Source organism: Camelus ferus, chromosome X (assembly GCF_009834535.1).
Source record: "Camelus ferus isolate YT-003-E chromosome X, BCGSAC_Cfer_1.0, whole genome shotgun sequence".
Classification (NCBI taxonomy): domain Eukaryota; kingdom Metazoa; phylum Chordata; class Mammalia; order Artiodactyla; family Camelidae; genus Camelus; species Camelus ferus.
Window position 1 is genome coordinate 9,436,881 of NC_045732.1, and position 25,826 is coordinate 9,462,706.

The 25,826-nt window shown below is 47.6% G+C and overlaps 1 protein-coding gene across 7 annotated transcripts in view; it reads left to right on the plus strand.

Moving 5' to 3' along the window:
* The window catches only part of STS (steroid sulfatase), a 138,717-nt gene that overhangs the window by 44,928 nt on the left and 67,963 nt on the right, over window positions 1-25,826 (plus strand). For all 7 annotated transcript variants that reach the window (XM_006195403.3, XM_032475314.1, XM_032475317.1 and 4 more), the window contains 4 exons: window positions 16,774-16,914; window positions 19,838-19,959; window positions 20,049-20,171; window positions 20,635-21,058. In XM_006195403.3, coding sequence (XP_006195465.2) covers window positions 16,774-16,914; window positions 19,838-19,959; window positions 20,049-20,171; window positions 20,635-21,058 — 810 coding nt within the window. The remainder of the gene's footprint in view (window positions 1-16,773; window positions 16,915-19,837; window positions 19,960-20,048; window positions 20,172-20,634; window positions 21,059-25,826) is intronic.

Here is a 25,826-nt window from a genome sequence, read left to right on the forward strand (position 1 = left end):
TCTGCATGGTGTCCAGTAGAAAACCAAATCCAGTCTCAACAAGGAGAGACTTTTACTCAAGAGGATTGTTTCAAAGGGGGAGACAGATTATTGCTGATCTGCCGATAAGGTCTGCAGGCATCTCAAAGTTTAAGCCAAAAAATAATAATATTAATAATTTTGGGGGGAGGGTATAGCTCAGTGGTAGAATGCACACCTAGCATGCATGAGGTCCTGGGTTCAATTCCCAGTACCTCTTTTAAAATAAATAAATAAATAAATAAATAAACCTAATTACCTCCCCCCATGAAAAAATTTAAAAAAAAATTTTTTTTTAATAAAGAGGAGTAAGGAAGGCTAGAAAGAACCAGGTGTGGGGAACGAGGATCAAAGGGTGGCATGATTGGATGGTCAATCAGAGAGGGTAATGATTTACCCGGAGGCCAGCCTGTCCTCTGGAGGGGCTGTCTGTTGTCTCAGGCTGAGTGTGGATCCAAGTTCAGGGTCCTGGGTTGAGGGGAAGAGAAAACTTGAACCAGTTTGGTTCACAAACATTTTGTTCCAGTTCATCCGTGGGGATGAACCATTCAGTGAATGATTAATGGGACAGAGGATGGGAATCCCCAGGTTCTGTGTCCGGCATCGCCCTAGGTAGGCAAGGGAGGCGTCTGTGAAGTCACAAGGGGAAAGGGGCTTCTTTGAACGCTGGTCTGGTTGGGTTCCTTTCCTATGGCGTATGCTTTGTTCGTTTGTTTCCACTTCAGTGTCTCTTAGGTGACAAGTTTCCTTATGGACTCATGGAGCCTCCTGGTTAGGAAGGATTACACTACTCTGTTCAAATTCCCTGCTTCTCGGTGAGGTAATCCCTCTGCAGTATCCTGACAGATGGGGTCTTGTCAATCTTCTCCCTGGTCGTGGCAAGGGAAGGAAAGGTGGGATTTGACAGGCTGATCATTTTGTGGTCTGGCAGCTCTTGTAAGGTCATGGTCCTTATTTTAGAGACAGCCCTAGCTCTGGCCTCTGAGACAGCAGCTAAGTCCTTCCTTGCTCAGATGAGCCACGCAGAACAAATTGAAAGACAACTCAAGTGCCTTTCGAGCTCAGGGTGAGATGTTCCTGATTCCTGAGTGACCACTTGTGCAAAATGGTGTTTGCCCTCCTAGGGGTCCTGTTTGCTCTCATCTTATACACCCGTTTGTTCCCGTACTTCTTAAATATCAGAGGTCTGAACTGAGAAAAATTATTCCCACTAGGGTCTGACATGTGAAGAGTCAAGTGGAAATTCTCTTCCCGATCTCAAAAACATCTCCGTATCAACAGGCAATAAGTCACACTCCCTTTAGCCCTTGTGACTTCAAGTCCCGCCACTGCTTGCCTGGCTAATTTGTCTTAAATCTTCTTAATTTGATTAAAATCTCCTTCATAGGAGTTGCAGTCAAGCCGCATCTGAATACCAGCATCCTTGTGACGATGACTACGCTTCTTAAATAAAGAGGGTCTTGCCGCTGAGTTTAATTCTGCTGTTCCATTTACCCATGTCTAAGACCTCATTCGCTTCCACAGCACCATCTGTGTCCCCCACGTGTTGGAGAAATAGTCTTGTTCGTTCATCTAAATCATTGGTTTAAGTCATTGAACAGAGCAGGATGTTGAAGCACCTTCTCTAAACCTTTCCCGTTTCCTGCAAGTCTTTTACACCTCAGCCCTCTTTGGGGACATCTGTTTAGGTGGCTACAAGTCATAGACGCTATCGCATGAGATTTTTCAGATCCCAGGCTAGAATTACCGTTCAGTCCATGGCTCTTGTTACCAGGGGTAGAGGTCTGGTAGCTTGACCGTAAAGGATGGGAGATGTCCTTTGCGAGCTCAAGACGCTACCAGAAGTGACCGTCTCCCTTCTGCACCACACACAGACCATCTGTAGAAATATTAATTAGGGCCAGTTCCCTCTGGCTTCAAGGACTTGAATGCAGGGTCCATTCTTCCCCTTTTTTAAAGGCTCGGGAGCTGAGTATGCATGAGGTTCACAGGTATTTCTCTGCTTTAGAGCCTGGCTGCTGGCTCGTTGGGTCTTTCAGGAAAGGTCCTGTTCCCTCTCCTGCCGTGGTTTTGGTGATCTCACGTTCCCATCCTGGCTGGGGGGCAGGGACACGGGTGACTGCCCGTGGTGAAAGCTCAGAGTGCCTTGGGGAGTGGGGCTCTGTTTCCTGTCCCACGCAGCCCTGGTGTACCACCACCCAGGGGGTGAGTGCAGATTTGTAGAAATGGGTCCAAGGGTTGGGTGTAAATGGCTGGCTGGCTGGCTGGCTGTCTGGACCTTCTCAGGATCCTGGCTTTCCATGCCTATCAGCCTCCACGCAGCCAAACAGAGCTTTCCATTTCAACTGGCATCGCCCTCCTCCCCACTCCCCCCACCAGGGATGCGAGCAACCAAGGATCTCAGCTTTGCAGGAAGTGTCACCACAGCCTCGGCTCTGGTTCATGTCCGTTTCATGGCATCCTCAGCTTCCCGATGGGTTAAAAAGAAGATGATGATTTTCACTGAGAGCCTCCTGTTGCTGGTGAGAAGGTGAAGTGGTGCAGCCACTGTGGAAAACGGTCTGGCAGTTCCTCAGTTAGTCAAACATAGAATTTCCACATGACCCAGCCCCACCCCCCCACTCCTAGATACCCACCCAAAAGACTTGTAAACAGGTGTTGAAACAAAACCCTGTACATCCATGTTCATTGCAGCACTAGTTAAAATATCCCTAAAGTGGAAGCAACACAGATGTCCATCAGCAGATGCATGGATACACAAAATGTGTCATGGCCCTACACAGGGGAATATTACTCAGCCCTGAAAAGGACAGAAGCACTGACACAGCCTTCAGTGTGGATGAACCTTGAACACATGATGAGAGAAGCAGACACAGAAGAGAGAAGAGATGAGAGATGAGAAAAGCAGACACAGAAGACCACATACTGTATGATTTCCTTAATAGCAAATATCCAGAATTGGCAAATCCATAGAGAAGGCAAGGTAGCAGTTGCCAAGGGCCGGTGGGAGGGGGAAATGGGGCAGTGAGTGCTTAGTGGACGCAGGGTTTTCTTTTGGGGGTGATAGAAACGTTCTGGCCCTAGATGGAGGTGTTGGGTACACAACTTACAGAATGGACTCTGTGCCAGTGAGTGGTCCACTTCCCAGTGGTCTGCATGGGGGGGTTGATAGGACGTGAATTATTCCACAATCAAGAGAGTCGTGGTGATTTTGAGCCTTCGTGCTTTATCTCGTCAATGTGAGCAGGGCAGGGAGTGGTCTCCTTTGGCTTTGTACATCTAAGTGCAGTGAATGCTGAATGCTTCTTTCATGTCCTATTTCTTTTCTTTTTTAAAATTTTTTTGGGGGGAGGAGGTAATTAGGTTTTTACTGATTGATTTTTTTTTAACCGAGGTACTGGGGATTCAACCCAGGACCTTGTGCATGCTGAGCACACACTGTACCACTGAGCTATACCCTCCCCACTCTGCTTCTTTTCTTTGAACGTTTTCCACTGTGCACCTGTGTCTCGAGTGGACAGAGATGTGCTGTCAACATTTGTGTTCTCGGGGTGTCCTGGAAGGGTATTTGGGGTCTGAAGGCAAACAGACAGACAGTGTGGATCTGGGGAAGCAAACTCAGACCCCGAGCCCAGAGGCCAGGAGCTGGGGAACTGCTGTGAACGGGGGGCTCTTGGAGGAAACAGAGCAGAGAGATGCGTGGGGTGCCATTCCCCGAACACCTGAGTGCGCTGGGAGGGGAAGCGCTCCGTTCATAGACTCCTGACGCTTAACACGTGCGTTCTGCTTAACCAGACATTTATTGGGCTTTTTTCCATTTATTTTTTAACCATCTTGAAACACAGAGGGTGGTTTCGGAGACAGCAAAGGGACGACGTTTAGCTCTGTTGGAGTCTGTGACTTCCTCTGCCTTGGCTGGTTTCTGAGCCCTCTTCTCTGAGCGGAAGAGGCTGCTAAGGTTCCCGCTCCAGTTTGCGTTCGCTTTTGCCAAGACCCCCGTGGTGGATAGGACAGGGGAGCTGTGTTACGGTGAGTGCCATTTCCACGGGTGCTTCGGCCAAAGCCCCAAGAGGCCGCATCGCGAGCCTTGGGGACCTTGCTGGGATGCGGAATGCGGAGACAGCAATGTGAGAATCCCACTCACGGACTCAGTCCAGTGGCTTCCGAGCGGAAAGGTGCGGGCACAGAGGAGGGGCGTGTACAGTTGTAGCAGGCGACGTCTGCTCGCTTCCCGCCGGCTTCATCCACGGGATGCCTCTCTGACTGCCAGAACTTTGAACCCCCGTACAGAATGCTGTTTTAAAATTTTTCAGTCTTCCAAAGCGTATGAAAACGAAAGGAGATGAAGCGTTAGCAGGGATTTTCTCTGTGGTTCGTCAACGTCTATCACTGTGCTGGATTCTGGTCTTTATAGCACAGCTCCATCTCAGAAGGCACTTTGCTTTTTCATTCAGAGGGGGAAGAAGTGTATCCAAGGGTTAAGATGACCTCTTACCTTAAAAGACAATGCACTCCTTACAAAATAACACTTTTCACAAAACATCCTTCATCAAAGCTCTGTGACGTCAGGTGTCTTCCGGGGAGCACGGGACAGGACTGAACATTTGCTCACGGTAGTGACGGGTTATGACGTGCGGAGTACGGAAATGGCTCATCTTCTTTTGTCTCAGAAGCGAGCCTTTCGATGTCAGTGTCCAGCTGCAAGAGGTTCAACTCCTCAGAATGTAAATAATGCATCAGCAGCAACAAAAATCTCCTTTGTGAAATTTGGGGAAGACATGAAGGTAGTACCGTTTATGAAGCATTGATGTTCACAGACGTTTCAACGTATTAACCTAGGGTGATATATGTGTGCATGTGTGTAATCTATTTATCAACTGAGACAGAAGCATATTTTGTCATACTGCTTGTCACTATATATATATATATATATATATATATATATATATATATATATATATGTTGCATTTTTGTAATTCTATGTATATATGTGTATATGGTATACACATACATATAGTGTGTGTGTTTGTGTGTGTATGTGTGTGTATATATATATATATATACTGTGCCCAAAGTGCCTTTTTGTTTTTCCGTTATTTAAGAATTCAGTGAGTCCAGAACTACAACAAATCATAATAAAATTTATATGGAACCATCAAAGACCTAGAATTGCCAAAGCATTACTGAAGAGAAAGAAACAGGCTGGAGGAATAACTCTCCCAGACTTCAGACAATACTACAGAGCTAAAGTCATCAAGACAGCATGGTATTGGTACAAAAACCGACATATAGACCAATGGAACAGAATAGAGTGCCCAGAAATGAACCCACAAACTTTTCGTCAACTAATCTTCAACAAAGGAGGCAAGAATATACAATGGAATAAAGACAGTCTCTCCAGCAAATGGTGTTGGAAACCTGGACAGCAGCATGTAAAGCAATGAAGCTAGAACCCTCCCTTACACCATACACAAAAATAAACTCAAAATAGATCAAAGACTCAAACATAAGACAAGATACAATAAACCTCCTAGAAGAAAATATAGAAAAAACATTATCTCACATACATCTCAAAAATGTTCTCCTAGAACAGTCTACTCAAGCAATAGAAATAAAAGCAAGAATAAACAAATGGGACCTAATGAAACTTACAAGCTTCTGCACAGCAAAGGAAACCATAACTAAAACAAGAAGACAACCTATGGAATGGGAAAAATTTTTTTGCAAATGAAACCGACAAAGGCTTGATCTCCAGAATATATAAGCAGCCCATACGACTCAATAAGAAAAAAATAAACAACCCAATCCAAAAATGGGCAGAAGACCTAAACAAGCAGTTCTCCAAGGAAGACATACAAACGATCAATAGGCACATGAAAAAATGTTCAATATGACTAATTATCAGAGAAATGCAAATCAAAACTGCAATGAGGTATCACCTCACACCAGTCAGAATGGCCATCATTCAAAAATCCACAAACGACAAATGCTGGAGAGGCTGTGGAGAAAGGAGAACCCTCCTGCGCTGCTGGTGGGAATGCAGTTTGGTGCAGCCACTGTGGAAAACAGTATGGAGATACCTCAGAACTCTAGGAATAGACTTACGTGACCCAGGAATCCCGCTCCTGGGCTTATATCCAGAAGGAACCCTACTTCAAAAAGACACCTGCACCCCAACGTTCACAGCAGCACTGTTTACAATAGCCAAGACACAGAAACAGCCTAAATGTCCATCAACAGGTGACTGGATAAAGAAGAGGTGGTATATTTATACAATGGAATACTACTCAGTCATAAAAACCGACAACATAACGCCATTTGCAGCAACATGGATGCTCCTGGAGAACGTCATTCTAAGTGAAGAAAGGCAGAAAGAGAAAGAAAAATACCATATGAGATTGCTCATATGTGGAATCTAAAAAAAAAAAAAAAAAAAAAAAGAACATAAATACCAAACAGAAACAGACTCATAGACATAGAATGCAAACTTGTGGTTGCCAAGGGGGCGGGGGGGTGGGAAGGGACAGACTGGGATTTCAAAATGTAGAATAGATAAACAAGATTATACTGTATAGCACAGGGAAATACATACAAGATCTTATGGTAGCTCACAGAGAAAAAATTTGACAATGAATATATATATATGTTCATGTATAACTGAAAAATTGTGCTCTACACTGGAATTTGACACAACATTGTAAAATGATTATAAATCAGTAAAAAGAATTTAAAAAAAGAATTCAGTGAGTCGTTACTATGAATAATGACTCACAGATAAAATGAATAAAAGCATTCCAGTTGTTCATAATGTACGTAAGTGAAGTATTTTCTGTTCAGAGCTGTGTGCAGCTCAGAGTGATCACACGTGTTACGAACACGTGCATTCCGTAATTATTTCTAAATCTGTAGGTGTTCTCAGATGTGAATCCTGCAGACAGCCCAAAAAACAAGAAAACTGTGTAATAGTGGTCAAAAGTCCAGGGTTAGCGTTAATCGTGATTAATGATTTGGTGTCTCACTGTCTATTTTATCTTTTAAAATTACTCAGTTGCCCTCAGCAGAGGAGTGCGTAAACAAAATGTGGTCCATCCCCACAACAGGATGTGATTCGGCCTTAAAAAGGGGGAAGATTCTGACACATGCTACGACACAGGTGAACCATGAGGATATTGTGGTCAGTGACACACATCAGACACCAAAGGACAAATCCTGTGCGAGTCCACTGGCAGGAGGCACCTGCAGTCATCAGATTCAGGGAGACAGAAAGGAGACTGGTGGGTGCCCTGGGCAAGGCGATCAGAAACTGTTGGGGGGGGGGTGTCATTTAATGGTGATAGAGTTTCAGTTTTGCAGGGTGAAAAGTTCTGAAGATAGAGGGTGGTGATGGTTTTTAACGAGGTGAACGTACTTCGTGGTCCTCAGCTGTACGCTTAAAAATGATTATGATGGTAAATTTTGGGGGATGGGAATAGCTAAGTGGTAGAACACATGCTTAGCATGCACGAGGTCCTGGGTCCAATCCCCAGTATCTCCATTAAAAAACACAAGGAAAACAAAAAGGAAACATAAAAAAACAAAAAGGAAAAAGAAGATGGTAAATTTTGTTATGTGGATTTTATCACAGTTGCAAATAATTTTCAGCTGACTCCATGGGTCATAAAATAAATAATGCAGCCATGTACGAAGTATAATCGAATCCTCCCTCCAGGCACACGTGGCCCCGCCTACGTCCCGGGCAGTCACTACGGCACACTCTTGTCTGGGCAGCTCTCAGGACCTGTCTCTCTAAATGGATCTGGGGTCCCACGGAGCTGAAATGTGACTCCTGCACTCATCCACTCGCCACATGTCCTCCAGCGGGTGATGTCACCTTTCAGCCTCACTTTGCTCACCTGTAAAATGGGTACAGTGCACAGCCTGTTGCATTGGTGGGGACCTGTATAAAACAGACACCTGGAGCTTGGCAGTTTGATGCCGTCTGAAGGGGCTGAGTTGTTCTTGCTGCCTCATTCTGAAGCCTTCTGCCCTCCTTTTCCCCACCAGGGTTGGATTTAGTATTTTTCTGCTGGTCTGAACTCCAGGGGCCTTTCAGGGGCCTGACGTGGTGGGGTCTTTAAGAGATGGCAGGACAGTTAGTACCTTTGCTTGAGAAGTTCCCCGGCTCCTGGACTGGACCGGCAGGGACCTCATCTCCTGACAGGTGCAGTCACTTCTGTGCCATTACATCAGCCTTTTCTGTTTCTCTGTCTTGGACCTTTGCTGGGACACCTCGTGCAGCTTGAGGTACCCAGAGATGAACTCTGACAACTGGGAGGTGGGGAGGAATGCTTTTCAGGAGGTCAAATAGGATCCAGTGTCAAATGCTCCTCAGACTCCAGTTTTCACGGTTTTCCTGGAATGTTCTGCTGTGCGATGATGCCTTGAGAGCTTGTATGTCTTCTATCTAATGAGCAAACCATGCAGACTCGTTTCCAGGCAGACATGGAGAAGAAACATCAGGTGTGGGGGGCAGAAACAGCATGGGGTGTTAGGCACGCGAGGAGCCCTTTTATTGTACGAGGCAGAAATGAGGCAGTCTGCAGGGACCGGTGCTGATGGCTCATGGGTGGCTGCTGGGGGCTGGGGGCTGGGGGCGTCGCGCTGGGCTCCTTGCCGACAGCCCTCCCTCCTGTCTTGGGCTGCATCCGCTGGACCAGGGAGCCAGGGACGATGTGACTCAGGGCTAGCAGATGCTTCAAACGTGCAGAACAGAGTGTCTCCCCAACTCTTCTGCAGATTTCGGATGTCCACATAGACGTTGGGCAAGACTCACTTTTTAAAAAATAACTTTCTTTGTGAATACTCTTTTTTAAAAATTTGTATGTGTGTGTGTATGTATGTATATAACTTGAAGTCTAGTCAGTTTACAATGTTGTGTCAGTTTCTGGTGTACAGCTCAATGCTTCGGTCATCATACCTGAACATACATATATTCATTTTCATAATCTTTTTCTCCTTAAGTTAGTACAAGATATTAAATATAGTTGCCTGTGCTATACAGAACTTGTTGTTTATCTATTCTATGTATGTTAATATCGGCAAACTCAAACTCCCAATTTATCCCTTCCCCCTCCGGTAACCATACGTTTGTTCTCTATGTCTGTGAGTCTGTTTCTGTTTTGTAAATAAGTTCATTTATCTTTTATTTTTTTTTTTAGGTTGCGCATATAAGTGATCTCATACGGTATTTGTCTTTCTCTTTCTTGCCCACTTCACTTAGAATGACGATCTCCAGGTCCATCCATGTTGCTGCAAATGGCACGATTTTATTATTTACTTATGAATACTCCTTACAGCATTGATTTAATTGTACTACGTGTACTGCAGTAGGCTGAAAACCACAGAGACCAGACCAACCAGCCAGGGTTGCACAGGCAGTGAAAACACTGAATACATGAGAATATTTAGTTTAGAAGAATCACAAGCGATCCAAATAGGTGTTTAAATCAATAGAAACAGTGTTTAGACACATATTCAGATGGGGTTTTTGCTGTCCTAGTGTCAGACTATTTTTCTTCACAAATTTAAAACAGGACATCTATTAGACAACACTTTGTGGACCTAATTTCATAGATACGTAGCTTGAATTGAACAAAAACTGCATTTCTTCTAAACAAAATATGCTTTGCAATACAGGTTTTTCTTTGTTTTCAATAACCCTTTTCCCCATCAAGCAAATAGATCGGGAGCATTTTGGTTGCCCTGGTAAACTTTCCATTATGTAAGCAGCAGTGTTAATTTTCCTTTAATGAACAAATTTAATGTAATTACATCTCTAGTTATGAAAATGTTCTTTTGTCTCTCTGCTTCATAGTAATTCTGTTTTAGGAATAGCTACTTCTTTGAAAAAGTTTTTTTCTTCTGCTTGCTTTTTTGCCAAATTAAGGTTGTTCAGAAAAATAATTTAATATTTTCCAGGAGGGGAAATTATTCTGTTTTTCAGAAGTTAATGTGCCATACTTTTGATATCTTGGAGCACTTCCATTTAATTTTTAAGCACTTTTATCAACTAACTCTGTTTTAATAGTTTGAAACATCTTTATAAACACCTTGCTCTAATCCATGTTTGTGGGGAAAAAAAAGTTCCGGTTACTTCAGACAGTAATAATGTAAATGCAGGGGGATTCTAAGTGGCTATTAAGAAACGTAAAATTTCAAACATTCTCCCTTGGGCTGGTTGCTATTTCTCACGGTAGCCCTAATATCTACCCAGGCACGTTTTGGAGATATAATTAATGCTCCACTGTCCCGGCGAGCTAACCAAAACCATCTGGCAGTTCAGAAATGAATATAGATACTAATAATTATTAATGGGGTTTTACCCTGTTGGATTTCAGTTAAAAAGTTCTACACCTGAACTAGCCCTCTCACTGAAAACACAGAAAGTTGAAATGATTTTTTTTTTTTTCCAAAGGGCACACGTATATAGAATGGATTCTTAAGACGGTGACATCTTGGCACAGAGAGGGTTCAAAATCTTAAATCCTACGTGTTTTCTGCCCTCCTGGTGCTGTTTGACGGCTAACAGCCGCAATCTTGTTCCACAGAGCAAGTGTGAAGTACCGTTCACTGCCCTCTCTTTTTAAATCTTTTACCTTATTTTATTTTATTTTATTTTTTATTGAAGGGTAGTCAGTTACAATGTGTCAGTTTCTGGTGTACAGCGTCATGTCCCAGTCACGCACATATACGCCCTTTCTTTCTGACACTTCCTCTCTAGTCAGTTACCAAGCTCTATTGATGGCATCTCAGTGCAGTTCTGTTCTGCTCTGTCGCCTCTCCCCACCTCGTCTGGGTACCACCCTCTTTGTAGGGTCATGGCCATCATCTTCACATCCGCCACAGCTTCTGCCCGTCTGTCCATCACAGAGTAGCAGAAGGACCATCTGAGAAAGGAAATCAAACCTGCCTTTCACTCCCTGATTAAAATCTTCACAGTCCCTCCATCACTTCTAGATAAAGAGGAATATCCTTAGTAGGCTGACTACACCCTCCCTGTCTGACCCCTGCTATTTCTTAGACTTCCCCCCCCCCCTCATAGTAGGAGAAAAGACAGTTTTGCATGAAAGAACAGAAAACAAACCAAAAAAAACCCACCAAGGCACGCAGTCACAGCAGTGCTGTGCATTCAGCCGTTGACACAAGCACAGGAAAAAAAAAAAAATCAAACCATGGAGAGAAATACTGTAGCTGAGTGGTTCTCCGAATAGCTGGTTTATGTTTGTTTGTTTTTTCCTTCTGTATGCTTAGCCTGTAAGTCAATATAGAAGAAAAATTTTATTTGGAAACAAAAAATCAGATTCAGTTTTTGTGTGCAGTAAAAGCAGAGTAGCCCAAAGCAGGTGTCTGAAGAGCTGGATTTGGGGTGGAACTTTACTTGAGACTCACACAGAGCCTGAGTTTTGCTCCGTTTAATCTCTTAACCACATCTGTCTGGGCTGCTACGGACTTTCTTCCTCTTCTAGCATTTTCAATTTTCAATTGTAAAACAAATTCATTTTTTACATGTTTGTTGAGCTGAGCCACGTATCTCTAAATTACTGACATAAATTCTGACCACTTACTCATAATGAAACATTTTCTTAAAATGGGTCCATCATGACCTTGTGAGTCACCACCATGGAAAGCTTTTTTCAGATCCTCATCAACACAACTGAACTCCTCATCTTCAGCTGTTATACTTTGTATTAGTTATCTACTGCTGTGTAACAAATGACCCCATCCCAAACTTAGCAGCTTAATGCAACAGACATTTGTTATCTCCCAGGCACTATGGGTCGGGAACCCAGGCACAGCTTAGCATGCTCTTCTGCTCTGATGAAGGTACCAGCCAGGGCGGTGGTCTCATGTGATGGTTCAATGCGGGCAGGGTCCATTTATAACCTCACTGAGATGGTTGTGGGCAGGGTTGAGTTCCTTGTAGGCTGTTGGCCTGAGAGTCCCAAGCTGGCCTCCCTCAGTTCCTCGTCATGGGATCTCTCCAGTGTGGCAACTCAGTTCATCAAAATCCAGCATGAGGTAGAATCTGCTAAAAAGATAGAGGTTATCGTGTTTTGCAACCTAATCACAGAAGTGATGTCCCACCACTATGTCCATCTTCTGTTGGTTGGGACCGAGTTGCAAGGTCCAGCCACGGGGAGGGGGTTATGCAAGATGTGAATCCCAGGGTTGGTGTCATTAGGCCATCTTTTAGTTGCCCCCCACATTTTCTTTAAAGCTTTATTCTGCTACTTATTATTGGTTACACAGAACTGTAGTGACAGTGCTGATAGCTACAACTAACAAGTCGTGGCCCCTGTGAGTCCCTAACTGAATCATAGTGGTACGTACACCATGTTATCCTCACAGTCATCCCCATTTTACAGAAGAAAATGTCGACCAAGAGGCTAATGAACACCCCATGGTTTCTCTGCTAGGAAGTAGGGGAGCCAGCATTGAGATCTAATCTGCAGGGACCCCGTCTGTCAGTCTGCTGCTCGTTTTAGTGGGTTCTGGGCTCACGGACTCCCTCCCTGGGCCAGTTGGGTCCTTGCAGAGCGGTTCTGTGTCTCATTCAACCATGAAACCACCACGAGACTGTCATGATGTCTCTTTGCCAGTTCTTAATCCCATAAGCATTTGTTAAATTGAAATGGATCTGGTTGAACTGTCAGTGAATGAATTTTAGTTGCAGGGGTATAGGTAGATTAGAATACTCCCAAAAAGTTACATTTGTCTCGCACTGCATCATTTTGGAAGCTTTTTATTTCTTTTATTCTTGGAGGAAGGGAATGTTCTTTTTTTTTCAAGCTTAATTAAGGTATAATTGGCCAGTAAAATTGTATGTATTTAAAATGAAAATACAGCGATTCGATATAGGTATACATTATACAGTGATTACCACAGTCAAATTAATTAACACATTCGTCACCTCACATAGTTAACAGGTTTTTTTTTTTAAATGGTTAGAAGAATGCTTAAGATCTACTGTTTAAGCATATTTCAAGTCAATAGTACAGTATTATTAACTAGTTACCTTGCTGTGTGTTACTTCTCAGAAGTTGCTCATCTTCTAACTGGAAGTTTATACCCTTGGACCAACATCCCCCCATTTCTCCTCCCGCCTTGACCCATGGCAACCACCATTATACCCTCTGCTTCTGTGAATTCAACATTTTTTTTAGATTCCACACATGAGTGAGATCATGTATTTTATGTGATTCTGCTGTTGGCTTATTTCCCTTAGGATAACGTTCTCCAGATGTATCCATGTTGTTGCACATGGCCGGGTTTCCCTCTTTTTGAGGCTGACTAACATTCCATGATACCATAGAATTCTCTTTATCCATTCATCCATCCCTGGATGCTAAGGTTGTCTCTGTATCTTGACTATTGTGACTAAAGCTGTAATGAAGTGGAGTATGGGTATGTCTTTGTGAGATCCTGACTTCATGGAAACCCTCTATTTCCAGCCTCTCAGTGGACTGCTCGATGCCACAGATGGCATCTCGGTGATACACAACTCACCCAAGTAGATCATGCTTGTTGCCCAAGACCTCATGACTGCCGGCCTGAGCTGAGACCCCTGACTCTTAAGCCTCCACTTCTTCCTCTACCTCCCAAGAAACAGAAAAGCCACCCAAGAGAGCACTGGAGAGAGAGTTGGGAATGAGAGGGTGGTTCCTAGAAGTGCAGATGGAATGGTCACATTTCCCTGGCTCGTTATCTTTAGAGGAAGGGCGAGGGTGCCGAGTTTGCATTTATGGAAAGGTCTTTGGAAGGGGGGTAGATGAGTGGGGAGACTGATCGAGAGAGAGAAAGGTGTAGCTCCAAGTTGTCCTCGCCTGGGGGTGAGGATCCTTTCGTCCGGGCAAGATGACTGGAGAAGGAATCTCTGATGAAAAGGCACAGCTGGGGAGATGGGCCGCGAGGACCAGAGACAGATGAGCGAGATCAGGCAAGAGGAGAAGGAATATTCGGGGGCTCGGGTCCTCTTTGAAGAGCCCCTGGGAGAGTGTTGCCCATGTGCGCAGGAATCCAAGGACTTCTGTGACCGGTGGGGGGATGTTATAGCCGGGGAACGTTATGTGTTAGCATTGAACATGTGCTTGTGGGCGCGAGGAGAAGTTCAGTCATTCTGATGGGTTGCACTTTCCAAATCCTCACACAGAAGCCAAGCTGCCCGCCTGTGAGAGCACAGGGAGTGAGTTGTAATCATGTTACGTCCAGGAGCAAAGTTTCACTGATGATTTTATAGACGGTGAGAAGAGTGACAGGCGGATAGTAAATGGGTGGTTCTCCACTGGGGGTGATTGTGTCCCCCAGGGGATAGGTGGCAGTGTCTGGAGACATTTTGGTTGTCATGACACAGGGTGAGAGGGTGGGCTCCAGGCATGGAGTGGGTGGAGGCCAGGGACACTGCTGAACACCCGCCAGGGAGCTGCCCAGGCCCCATCACGGGGAATCGTCCCATCTCCCCCCACTGAGAATCATCCTGTCCCGAATGTCAGTGCTTCCAAGGCTGAGAAACCCTGATCACTGTCTGCTCAGTCATGTGACAAATAGGTGTTCTTATTTTCTTCACGGAGGTGACTTGATGAAGATGTAGGCAAAGCACCCAGAAAACTGTGGTTGTAAAATACGACATTTTGTTTATTTTCTACATAAAGTGAACCACGGTAATGTGAAGTCCTTAGAAACACACGACCACGGCGTCTTGGCCGTTGATTTCTTGGGTCTGAAAGCTCTAGGCTGCCTTCTTAGGGAAGGCAGGAGGTCGGGAAGCACACTCTTCTCTGTGTTGCTGGTACTAGTTTTCATGCCGTCAAAGCCGTGTAGGGAGCCCTGAGCCCCCAGCCCTAAGCATTTCGCAGGCATCACGAATGGGCATCCTCAGTAATCTTCAGAACCTCTTGGGTGTCTCACGCTGTATATTTAGAGACAGGTGCTAAATTCTAAGTCCTCCCTGTTACCCACAGTAGGGTCATTGCAACTGCTGCAACTCCTGAAAACAGACTTTCCTGACCTTTCTCATTTTCTCTTTCGTTGAGTCAGAGGGAGGAGTTTTAATTCAACAGAGTGAACGTGGATTCTTGGTTTCATGCAGTTTTCTTTGGTACTTGTTCAACCAGCCACGGCCCTCATGGTGCCTCCCGTCCAGGTAGGAAGGAGAGAAACCTTCCAATCTTACATCCACAGAAGCTGTCTTTACTCATTTGCTCAGTGACCAAATATTAGCTGTTTAGTGTCAAAGAGTGTGTTCCCAGAGAAGCAGCTTCTGGCATCCTCTGAGACTCTCTCTGGGGGAGCTGAGGGTGGCAAGCAATGCTGGTGTGATGGGAAAGGGGAGTGCAGACTAAGGCCAGGTGGTTCTGCCAGGGCACACGCTGACAGGCGTCCTTTGTGCTCCTGAGACCCCGTGTTGAGAGTCAAAGCACAAAGAGAGAACAGAGGGCCAGCAGTGCTCAAAAGGGCCCAGTTGCAAAATCCAGGAGAATTTTCCCATCTCCAGAGCTTTCATCCCGTCTGCAAAGCCCCTTTTGCCACGTAAGGTAACACAGTTAGAGGGTCCAGGGATGCAGGCGTGAATGTGTTTGCGGACAGGGCTGTCGGCCGCCTCCCACACCAGGTGTGAGGGTCAGCTTGATGGAGAAGAAGGAAACAGATACAAGAATGCGGAGGACGAACGTCGGGGTGGCTGGGTTGGCGTCCAGGTGTCCTTGGAAGGCAGCACCATGTTGTTTTCTCAAACGAAACCACCACAGGATTCCGGCTCCACGTGGCTGTCATGCCTCATGCAGAGACCCACAGCTCTGGTGGGATCCATGTGTCCCAGGCCCCTCCACACCCCAGTGAGTTCCCGATGCCATAGGTTCTGCTAAGGTCTTGTCTCGCTTGCCTGAGTCCTGAGTTCTCTTGGGGTGAGAGCGAGCTCGGGTGGGTGCGTCCTTCAGCCTGGCCCCTTGGTCTGGCCCGTGGGCATTTAACCGCACCCAAGGGATGAGGCCTGAGGAGGCTTCTGCCCCCGGCTGCGCCGATCCTGGCAGGTCCTGTCCCTCTTCTGAGTATTCACTGGGCCGTTTCTGTGGGCATCAGGGAGGGAGTTCCAGGTGTGCACCTTCCAGCGGTGTCTTCTCCCAGAGTCCTGCAGCCCGTAGTTCCCGACCAGAGTGCAGTGCCATCGGGTGGGTGTTGGGTGAACGGGTTCCCCTCCTCCGGTGTGCTGGCTGCCCCCCGTGAGCTGGCGCCCAGAGCTGCCCCAGGCTCTGAACTTTGCGTACCTGGAGTTTGGAAAGGTTTGCGTCAGGCCCACGTGTACATGTTGCCTTGTAAAGGCTGCTACTCTGACACTTACAGCTAATTTTAGAAACCATTTCACATTGAGAGTTTGATGGCCCCGGAATGACTGTCTTTCCATGGTTAGCGGGTGACAGAGCCCGCCTTCCGTAAAGACATGATTGTGCTTTCATTTCTCCAGACAGAGTCTGTATTTCAGTTTGGGATAGAAAGGAGAGGTCGCACGACGATCCAGGGAGAAGGGCATGTTTGGTTTTGGAAACAACCATGCAGGAAACAGAGGCTACAATTCAGTTTGGAGCCCGCATGGTCCGGGGCTGGCAGGGTGCGGGTAGAGAGCGCCCTCTTCTAGAAGGAGAGGGGAGGGTCCCAGAGAAGGAGAAGGGTCCCCCTCACGCCGCCAGCACCCCTCACGCGAATCTTCCCCTCTGCCCTCTGCAGGAAGATGAGGACCCTTCTGCTCGTGATCCTGTTCCTGTGTGGGGCCCGGAGCCATGCGAAGTCAAGGCCCAACTTCGTCCTGTTCATGGCGGATGACCTTGGCATTGGGGATCCTGGTTGCTATGGAAACAAGACCCTCAGGTGGGGCGACGCGGCTGCCGTATGAACACAGGCCTCCCTTCGTAGGGCGTCACCCCATGACGGGGGACACGGGTTCGCAGGGCACAGGCCGCGTGGAGACGTTTACCGCCCCCCAGACTGCACACCTGGGCGTGTGACGTTACACATACGGGCGTCAGGAAGGGAGGTGTGATGGCGTTTCCTGTTGGAATCACCGTTGGCGGTTGGATAAACTCCAAAGGCGCACTGGGGAGACATTCACAGTCATTCTTTCTTCCTCGCCGCTACTACGCTGCTTTTTCACTCCCTCGTTTTAACTCCGTTTGGTTCACTTCTTGTGTTTTGCCTTCTTTTTCGGCGTGTGGCTCTGGTCCCAGCGGGGCCCCGTGCCACCCGGCGTGTGAACCGCTCATTTGCACCTCCCGACCTGCTTCCTGCTCTGGCCCAGGCTGTTCTGGATGGGCAGGCTGGGGACAGCTGTCCCAAGGACACGGGGCACGTTTGATGATGACAGAACTTTCCAAGGACCAGGGCAGACGGCAGTGGGAGGAAAAACAAAACACACAACAGGAACCGGACTCAGGGACAGAGGACAGGCGTTGCGTGGGTCCCTTTGGTTTAGAATCGAAGTCGGTCCTTTTGCAGAAGAATATTGGCATTAGTGTTGCACCTTCTCTCTCTCTTTTTTTTCTTTTTTAACTTTCCCTTAAGTTTTTTAAATCTCTTTATGATCACGGAGGAGGGTTGACATAATGCTGAGTCTTTGCAGGGCTTCATGTCGCACATGACTATTGCGAACGGAATTAAAGGAGAGGAGGGTTCCACTAGAATTTTCTTGTAAGATCTATGAATAATTACTCTCTGAAGCTCAGGACGATGGACAGCTAAGGGTCGCACGGTTGGATTTTTCGTCACTTTGTTCCCTGGGAACCCTCATCGTCTTACCAGCATGACCGCGCCTCTGGGGAACTGCGTTTCCGTGTTACTGTCAGATCAAACAAAATGAAGTGAATTATTCTTTGGAGGAGAGCGGGCCAGTGAGACGCAGCCAGACATGTGTCAGTTCCCACCCGAATCTGTGCATCACATGTTCCTTCTTATTTAAGATGTGTGCTGACCTATGACACTTGTTAGATTTTAAAAAAAAACAAGTATTCAGTGTTCTCTTAAAATTTTAGCGGACCACATATGTTTCCTTCCCCACCTTTTGCCTCATTTTGTGAAAAGTTTAGCTCTCACTGTTTGGCATTTTTTGATATGAACCTTGTTATTAATTTAATTTTTTAATCAACGTCATGACTTCTCTTTTTTTCATTTGAAGTATTATTTTTAAATAGCACAAGATATTAGTTTAATATTCGACATGATAGTCCTCAAGTTTGCTGAGGTAGCAGGTAATTCTCCCTACTAAGCTGTCTTAATTACAAAGTTGCAGTCAAGCCTTTAAGGTTCAGAGTCTACCAGTTACCAAAAGAAAACAAAAAAAAAAAGCTATAAAATCCCAGAAAAGAATTCACGTCCGTATTACCCTAAATCTGTCTTGCTCTCCTTATGAGAGTCCGCTGATTTCTAGTTGTTCTTTTTTATTTTGCGGGGAGGTGGGAGATGCGTGTAATCAGGTTTATTTGTTCATTTAATGGAGGTACTGGGGATTGAACCCAGGACCTTGTGCATGCCAGACAAGCACCTTACCACTGAGCTATACCCTCCTCCTCCTAGAGCCCACTGCTTTCTGAAGTATGTTTTTTCATTTTACATTTTATAACATCACAGCGTTGAATAATCAAATTTCTCGGTGCCCAGTCTAGTCACTGGGAGGTTTAAGTCAGATGCACAGACAGGTTCTGCAAGGGACAAGATGCGTGCCCCCACCCCTTAGGCAGCCGTCTTGCAGGGAGTGCGGTGAGCCACGCCATCCCTTTACTGGGAGGCGGCTACCTTGGTGGGGGCTACAGAGGGGCCTTCTCCACGTGAGACAGGCCCCTCCCAGCGGACAAGGAGGCCATGGGGACGGAGGTGTCCCATCTACACTCAGAACTGAAGTGTAGAAGACGTAGAGCCTGGCAGAGAGGCAAGGGCTGGGGTTCATGTCGGGGGATGTGGGATAGCCGCTCGGCCTGGTCGCAGACCTGATGGACCTTCGTTTCTCAGTGCTGAGGAGTCTGGCATGACTTCCTACGGTTCTGGGCCCAGCCGTTCCTGGAGAAGAGGCCCCAGGATGGTCTGTCTTATGTAACGTGTCATTCTAGAAGTGAGCCCACGAACAGGGGTTCATTTTGTGTTAAAAGCCCTGAGCCCACAGAGGGTGAGTGACTCACCGCATGTCGTGGTTTCACACTGGCATGTGTCCATCTGTCCTGGAGTCTGTGAGCCCCTTTGTTACCGTTCACTGGCCGGTGTACGTGGGCCCCATTCTCTCTTTCTCCAGGGAATTCTCTCACCACCACCCCCTTCTTCCTGGGGGCACGTGGAAATTAGACAAAGCAGGTGATAGCTGGGTCGGACCTGCTCTTTGGCTGTGGTTGAGAAGAGAAGAGTCAGGCTGCCCCCAGAGCTTTCGTTCGGGGGCACAAGGGAACAGGGTAGGGGGCCCAGGTGAGGGAGGGCTGAGACTTTGACCCATCTCCCTCCCCCTCCTCACAGCAGCCCATCCTCGAGACTTGGGTCCTCGCTTGTAAACCAGGCCTCGGGGAACTGAAGCTCAGAACCTCCCAGGGTGGGCTCAGGCCCCTGGAGCGGGCAGACCTGGACCCCGTTGTCCCCCGCGGGGCTTTGTTCTCACTCTGAATCTTGGCTGTGTGTCACTGCTCCCCTCCCCCTCCCCTCCCCAACTGCACACAGCCCTCAGCGTCCCCATATTCCTGCGAAGTGACTCGCTTTACGAAGCCACAGAGAAGGCTTTCTTTCCAAGGTCACGATGGATGACGTGAGTCTTTTGTTCCAGGACTCCCAGCATTGACCGGTTGGCCAACGAGGGGGTGAAACTCACTCAGCACCTGGCGGCCTCGCCCCTGTGCACGCCCAGCAGGGCGGCCTTCTTGACCGGCCGCTATCCCATCCGATCAGGTAACCTCCCGGCTTCGTTACTGTGGCCCTGGTCCTCCAGCCAGTCTTGATGGCTCTCCCGTCTTAATGGCTGATTTCTCCTGCTTCAGGGATGGCATCTCAGTCCCAGGTGGGGGTTTTCCTCTTCTCGGCCTCTTCTGGAGGACTTCCCCCCAGTGAGATTACATTCGCCAAGCTTCTGAAGACTCAAGGCTATTCAACAGCTCTGATAGGTACGGGCCGCTGAGGGGGAGGCGAGGACTGGGACGAGATGAGTGCAAGGGTGGGGAGGGCGCGAGAGCAGCCTTCTTAAGGGTGACACTGCTGACACAGTTTGCACAACTGTAAATAGGGAAGACATGATTTCGGTTCTAAATTAAAGCACCATGCTTCTGTGTGTGCTATTTGAGTGTGTAGATGGGCATCCTTCCCTGTGTACGTGTGTGGATGGATGGGTGACAGATGGAAAGATAGGTGAGATAGTTGATGGAGACAGGGATAGATAGTTCAGTCGATAAAATGGATGGTGGGTGGAGGGAAAGGACGGTTTGTGGGAAAGGAAGTGAACGTGGTCGACTAGGGTTTGGCGGATGGATGTGCAGAAAGAGCCCACTGTGCTGTGCGTGGGGGCCGGCGGTGGACCTTCACGTCAGGGTGTTCACTGGGACTAAACGTGCCGCCCATTTGTCTGCTCAGGGAAGTGGCACCTGGGGACCAGCTGTCAGAACAGAACCGACTTCTGCCACCACCCCTTAAGCCACGGCTTCGACTACTTCCACGGGCTCCCGGTGACCAACCTGAGGGACTGCAAGCCTGGAGACGGCACTGTCTTCACCGCGGCCTTCCAGCTGCTGGTCTTCTCGCCCCTGCAGGTCATCGGCGTCACGCTGCTCACCCTGGCGGTGCTCAAGTGCCTGGGGCTGCTCCGCGTGCCCCCTGTCGCCTTCTTCTGCCTCCTCTTCCTGGCCGCCCTGATCCTCGTCCTCCTGCTGGCCTTCCTCCATTACTTCCGGCCCCTGAACTGCTTCCTGATGAGGGACCACGAAATCAGCCAGCAGCCCATGTCCTACGACAACCTCACGCAGCGGCTGACGGCGGACGCGGCCCAGTTCCTACAACGGTGGGTGTCGCCTCCAGTCCCCATGCTGCCAGGGAGACAGAACACGTGATTTCGGGTATCTCCACAGGGGAGGGGGTGTTGCCGGAGATTAGGTTCTTGTCTCTCCGCAGAGAGAACTCAGAGATGGGACACAGAGGTCAAGAAAGTAAAGTGAGGATTTGTGAAGTGATAGGACGCTCTCAAGGGGAGAGCGGGCAGGCTCAGGTGAGCGGCTGCCCTGAGTTTCTTTGGCAAGTTGGTTACACAGGGTGTAAAAATGAATGGGCGGTAGGTTCATTGGGGAGGGAAGGGTGTGGGGTCCTATTCCCTGATTTTCATCCCAACTCCACCTTCTCGAGGGTGGGAGAGAGTTTCGTCCTTATTTAATCTGGATCACAAGTGTCACGGCGGCGGTGTGTGGTGGGTACTTCTAATCTGCAAGGCTAATTTTGTTGTAATGAGGTCATAGTGAGCAGAAGGCTACATTCAGACACTGCAGATTCCTGCCCTTTCCCGCTTTTTTGTCAGCCTCCAGGGCACTTGCCAGCCTACAGTGTGTGACTACTTCTCAGCCCAGAGGTTCCTGCTTTCCTTTCTCTGCCCACGGGACCCCTGGTGCTTACATGATGTTGATTTTCCTGTATTTGGCCCCCTGCCTCTCTTTTTGCCCAATTCCTGCCATCTGGCCTGTGTCCCCCTTTCTCTGCTCATGTCTAGCTGTCTTCCTGCTCTAACAGAAGCACGGGATGGTCCTCCTCACCACGTTTCCCCTCCCATGCTTAGTGGATTTCCCCAGCCTGGCTCTCTGCAGGATGGATGGGGGAAATGAAATGGCATGTATTGGGGGCTGGGGGGGTGGTCTCAGGAATAACGATGCTGTAGGCTCTCCCCACAGACACTTTGCCAGTTTCCCCATGTCCTGTGCTTGTGAAGCCACACCCCAAAAAGTTCTGTGGGGTGACAGCTGTGGGAAGAGGGGACTGGGTATCAACACAGTCTTGAATCTTCCAATGGGCGAGCAAGAGAGGAAAAGGAACTGTGCGTTGTTGACTGTACACGCTGCCCTTGTGATGTGAACGGTGTGGAGAGAGCCAAGCGTTCTAGGCACGTTTCTGAGCAAAACCACCCTGTGAGGGCACTGGGTGATCCCTCTGGGGTCTGTTAGAGCTGCTTGAGTTTATACTTTTGGGGGACTGCAGTCAGCCAAGGGGATAACCAGGAACAGAGACACTGACACAAGTCTCTCTCAGTAACACTTGCTGTTAAAAACTAACAAAATGTTTTGTTCCCTTTGTAACGTGAGAGGACAGTCGACAGACAAAGATGGAAACTCGGTGTGGAAATCAGATGTTTGGTCTTGGTGGGTCCTTGCTACGCCCGTGAGAGCGGGTCTGTTCAGGCAGCAGAGAGTGGAGAAACCTCGTAAGATGGTGCGTTGAATGATGTAACGTAATTCGACTCTTTAGAGAAGGGGGAGGTGTTACATGGCCGTCATGCTCGTGAACATCTATGTCTGTGATTCTGCACGTGGAGGTACCATTGGGTTATCATGCCTTCAGTAAGCCTAGCCATCTGCCCACAACGCCGGAGGCGGGCATCCCTGGGGTGGCCACCCACATCCTGGGCACGGCGCTTGGTCAGGACTGTCGATGGTGGGGTTGCCTCTAATAGCTTAGTACGTGGTGGCGAGTGAAATTGGGTCACTAGAACTTTCCACAGGTAGACCAAGAAAGGGAGAGGGGAGATGCTCTTGGCTGGAGGTGTAGAATTGCGATTCCTCACACTTTGTGTTGGGAGATCCTGGGATGTCGGTTGAAAGTGGAGAGTGCCAGTCCTCTCTGTGGAAATCCCTGCTGGGTGGCTCGAAGGTGACAACACTGTACCTCCCCAAGAGGTGTTTAACTGAAACGAAAGTTTCCTGAAATGATTTTTATTTTCTCTGTAGAGTGATCACGTCTGATGCGTTCCACCCGATCCTGTTCTGTTTCTTTTCTTTTCTTTAATACCTGACTGTGATGCTCCATTCATGTCATGACTCAGCCCTGGGTCCCAGTCTGCATGGTTGACAAAGCTTTCACCTCGCCAGTTAAACTTGCAGTGTCCTGTAAACAAGAGAGGGGCCGTTCCAAGGTTAGAACGGTGTTCCACGGAGGGCAAACCTATCCTTTTAAGCCAAAATGCACAAAAAAGTCTGCTGTTTGGCAAATTTGCCAGTAAGGCTGGACCACTCTCCGTCTACAGCCATCTCTCAGAAGCATGCGGGGAGGAGATTAATACTTCAGAGCTCAATGCAAAATGACAGGAATCAGGAGTGTTGCTCAGCTTGCAGGGTGAATCACTTTTTTTTTTACATGTGGTATTTTGACGAAAAAGATTGAATCTATACAGACTTTGAATATTTATGTGATTACAAGACGTTTTCATGAGTTCCTCAGCATATGATTTTAGGAGGGTGGCAAAGCAAATTTGATGAGCTTCGGGATGTTGAAGCCCGGCCAGTTTTTCTTGATTACATCGGCGTTTCTTCCGTTTTCTTCCAGAAGTAGAGATTCGGGTGTTCTAGCAACACCATAGTTGGGGGTTCTGGTTACTGAGTTTTTTGGGGGTTTTTTAACGGTTTAGTCTTCAAACAGGTGACTGTAGAGTGAATGACCACTGCCCACGTTGGAGCACTGCACAGATGGTCAGTATCAGTGACCATGCTGCCATGTGTTTACCACGAGGCCATTCTCAAAAAAACTTCTCGCGTGTGTTATCTGATGATTCAATGATTTAAAGCATCTACGTAAAGTCTCCCCTGGGTGACACTGACTTCCTGTGTTATATGGTACATGTCTGATCTGCTGAAGGCTGATGTCCAAGGTTCTTGAGAGAATTGCCTTAATGTGGCACCAGAGAATCGCAACCCACGGTGACACTACCATTTCTATAAACTTTTTTTTAAGGATCCAGAGACACATTTATATGAGTTACGTCATTGACCAGAGCGTCTTGAATCATTGGGGCAGTCTCACCACATTTGTGAGACACGCATTTTGGGCTCATCAGAAGCAGGGACGGCCCATCCAAGCAATGACAGTGTCTGTGCGATTGACTCAGGTGCCTGGGCATCAGAATTTCCCAGTCGAAACCAGTGCCTTATTTCAGTGGATTGCTGTGGAAACAGTTTTCGGGGGGACACAGCTCCACTTCAGTGCACTTGTCACAGGCGATGAGGAAAAGGATTTAAATGCTCATTTCTAATGTTCATATTCTGTCTCTGAGCCTGGGGACTGAAATGGTTTCTGCTCAAGGGTTTGTTCTCGAGATGCTGACTTGAGATTGGAAGACACGAATGACGGGGACCTAATGGGAGGCAGTTGATTGCTTCTTGGTCCTCTCAAGTGTGGTCTGCTTAGCTGCATTCAGGTCCATGCGTCAGGATTACAAGTGTGTATTTCCAAATTGAAGAGAGCGATGGCTTGGAATATATAACCGTGCCCTCCACCACAATCCCTCACCCTAATTGACTCTTTTAGGGGTAAAATTTGTCTTGGGAAGACGTTTCTATGGCTAGAGAGGTAGATAATTAGCTCACCATATGTTATAAGCTGTGTAGTAATTCAAGACACAGGGCATCCTTAATGTACTTTAATTAGCGAGAAATCCCTGTTGCTGTTGCAGGCAGGAATGACCTGTAGATTTCTTGAGAGATACTCAACTCCCCTTGTGTGTGCCGAAGGAAGGGTCCTTCAGCCGTCCTGCGTTCCTCCCGTGCCGTGACTCTCTTCCGTGCTTTGTGAAACAGGTCCAGCTGGGGTGCCCAGCGTGGGGCACGTTCGTGTGTAACCGGCACGGGTTAATTACATGCAGTAGGCACTGCGGATACGCACAGCATCTTGGGCACGTTTCGTAGCCCTCACCTCTTACAAAGCTGCCCAGGGACCCTGGGAGGTGGGTAAAGAGACGGCTTCTTGTGGGAGAATTGGAGACTGAAAACTTGTGAGTGATGGCAAAAGCCGCACAGCCAGTAGTCGACCGTGGATTAAAACCCACATCTAACTCTCCACGAGGGCTCTCCTGAGCGAGCCATAACGAGCTAGGCATCTTCTTTGCTTCCACACCTATTCTGCCATCTTAGTAGTAAGGTCTGAGTATGGATTCATCGGAAGAGGGTAGGGAGTTCCACACCCCTTCTCCAAGCGGAGGAGTCCACGTCTCACACCCCAAAAGGAGAATGCGCCCTGCTGGCTCTTACACAAACTTTCACGTGCGTAGTGTAATCATTACCGTGGCGAGGGAGACGGATCTGGGTGTCCTGAAAAGAAGATGAAGGCTGCGTGGTGATGGATGGTGAACTTAACCAAGTTAATTCTGTTCCCAAGGTAGTTTTTGTTTTGTTTGAGTCGCGGCCACGTGTACAAAGGTTCGATGCCAGTGGGTAGAGTGACATTCATGTTTCCAAGGTCCCCCAAAGAGAGAGGCGAATCCGGGTCATTCTGCTGGGTCAACAGCCAGGTTTGGTGGCTGGTTTCCTGTCTAAATTCTGTGAAAACAGTACTTCGTTGCTAAAAAAACGTTTCAGTTGAAAGAAACCACCGTGTGTTTCTCTGCCAATCAAGACGTGTTCCGTCCAAAGAGGAAATTTTCTGAAACGATGATGACTTTATGCACACCCACTTGATTTGTGTAGCTCAGGGTGTCCAGTCAGCGGATTCGTAAGTTCGTATGAAATTGACCAGGAGTGTTCTCTTCTCAAAGTCCTGCTTTGCGGAAGTTGTGTCACCATATTCAGTGTGTGTGTGTGTGT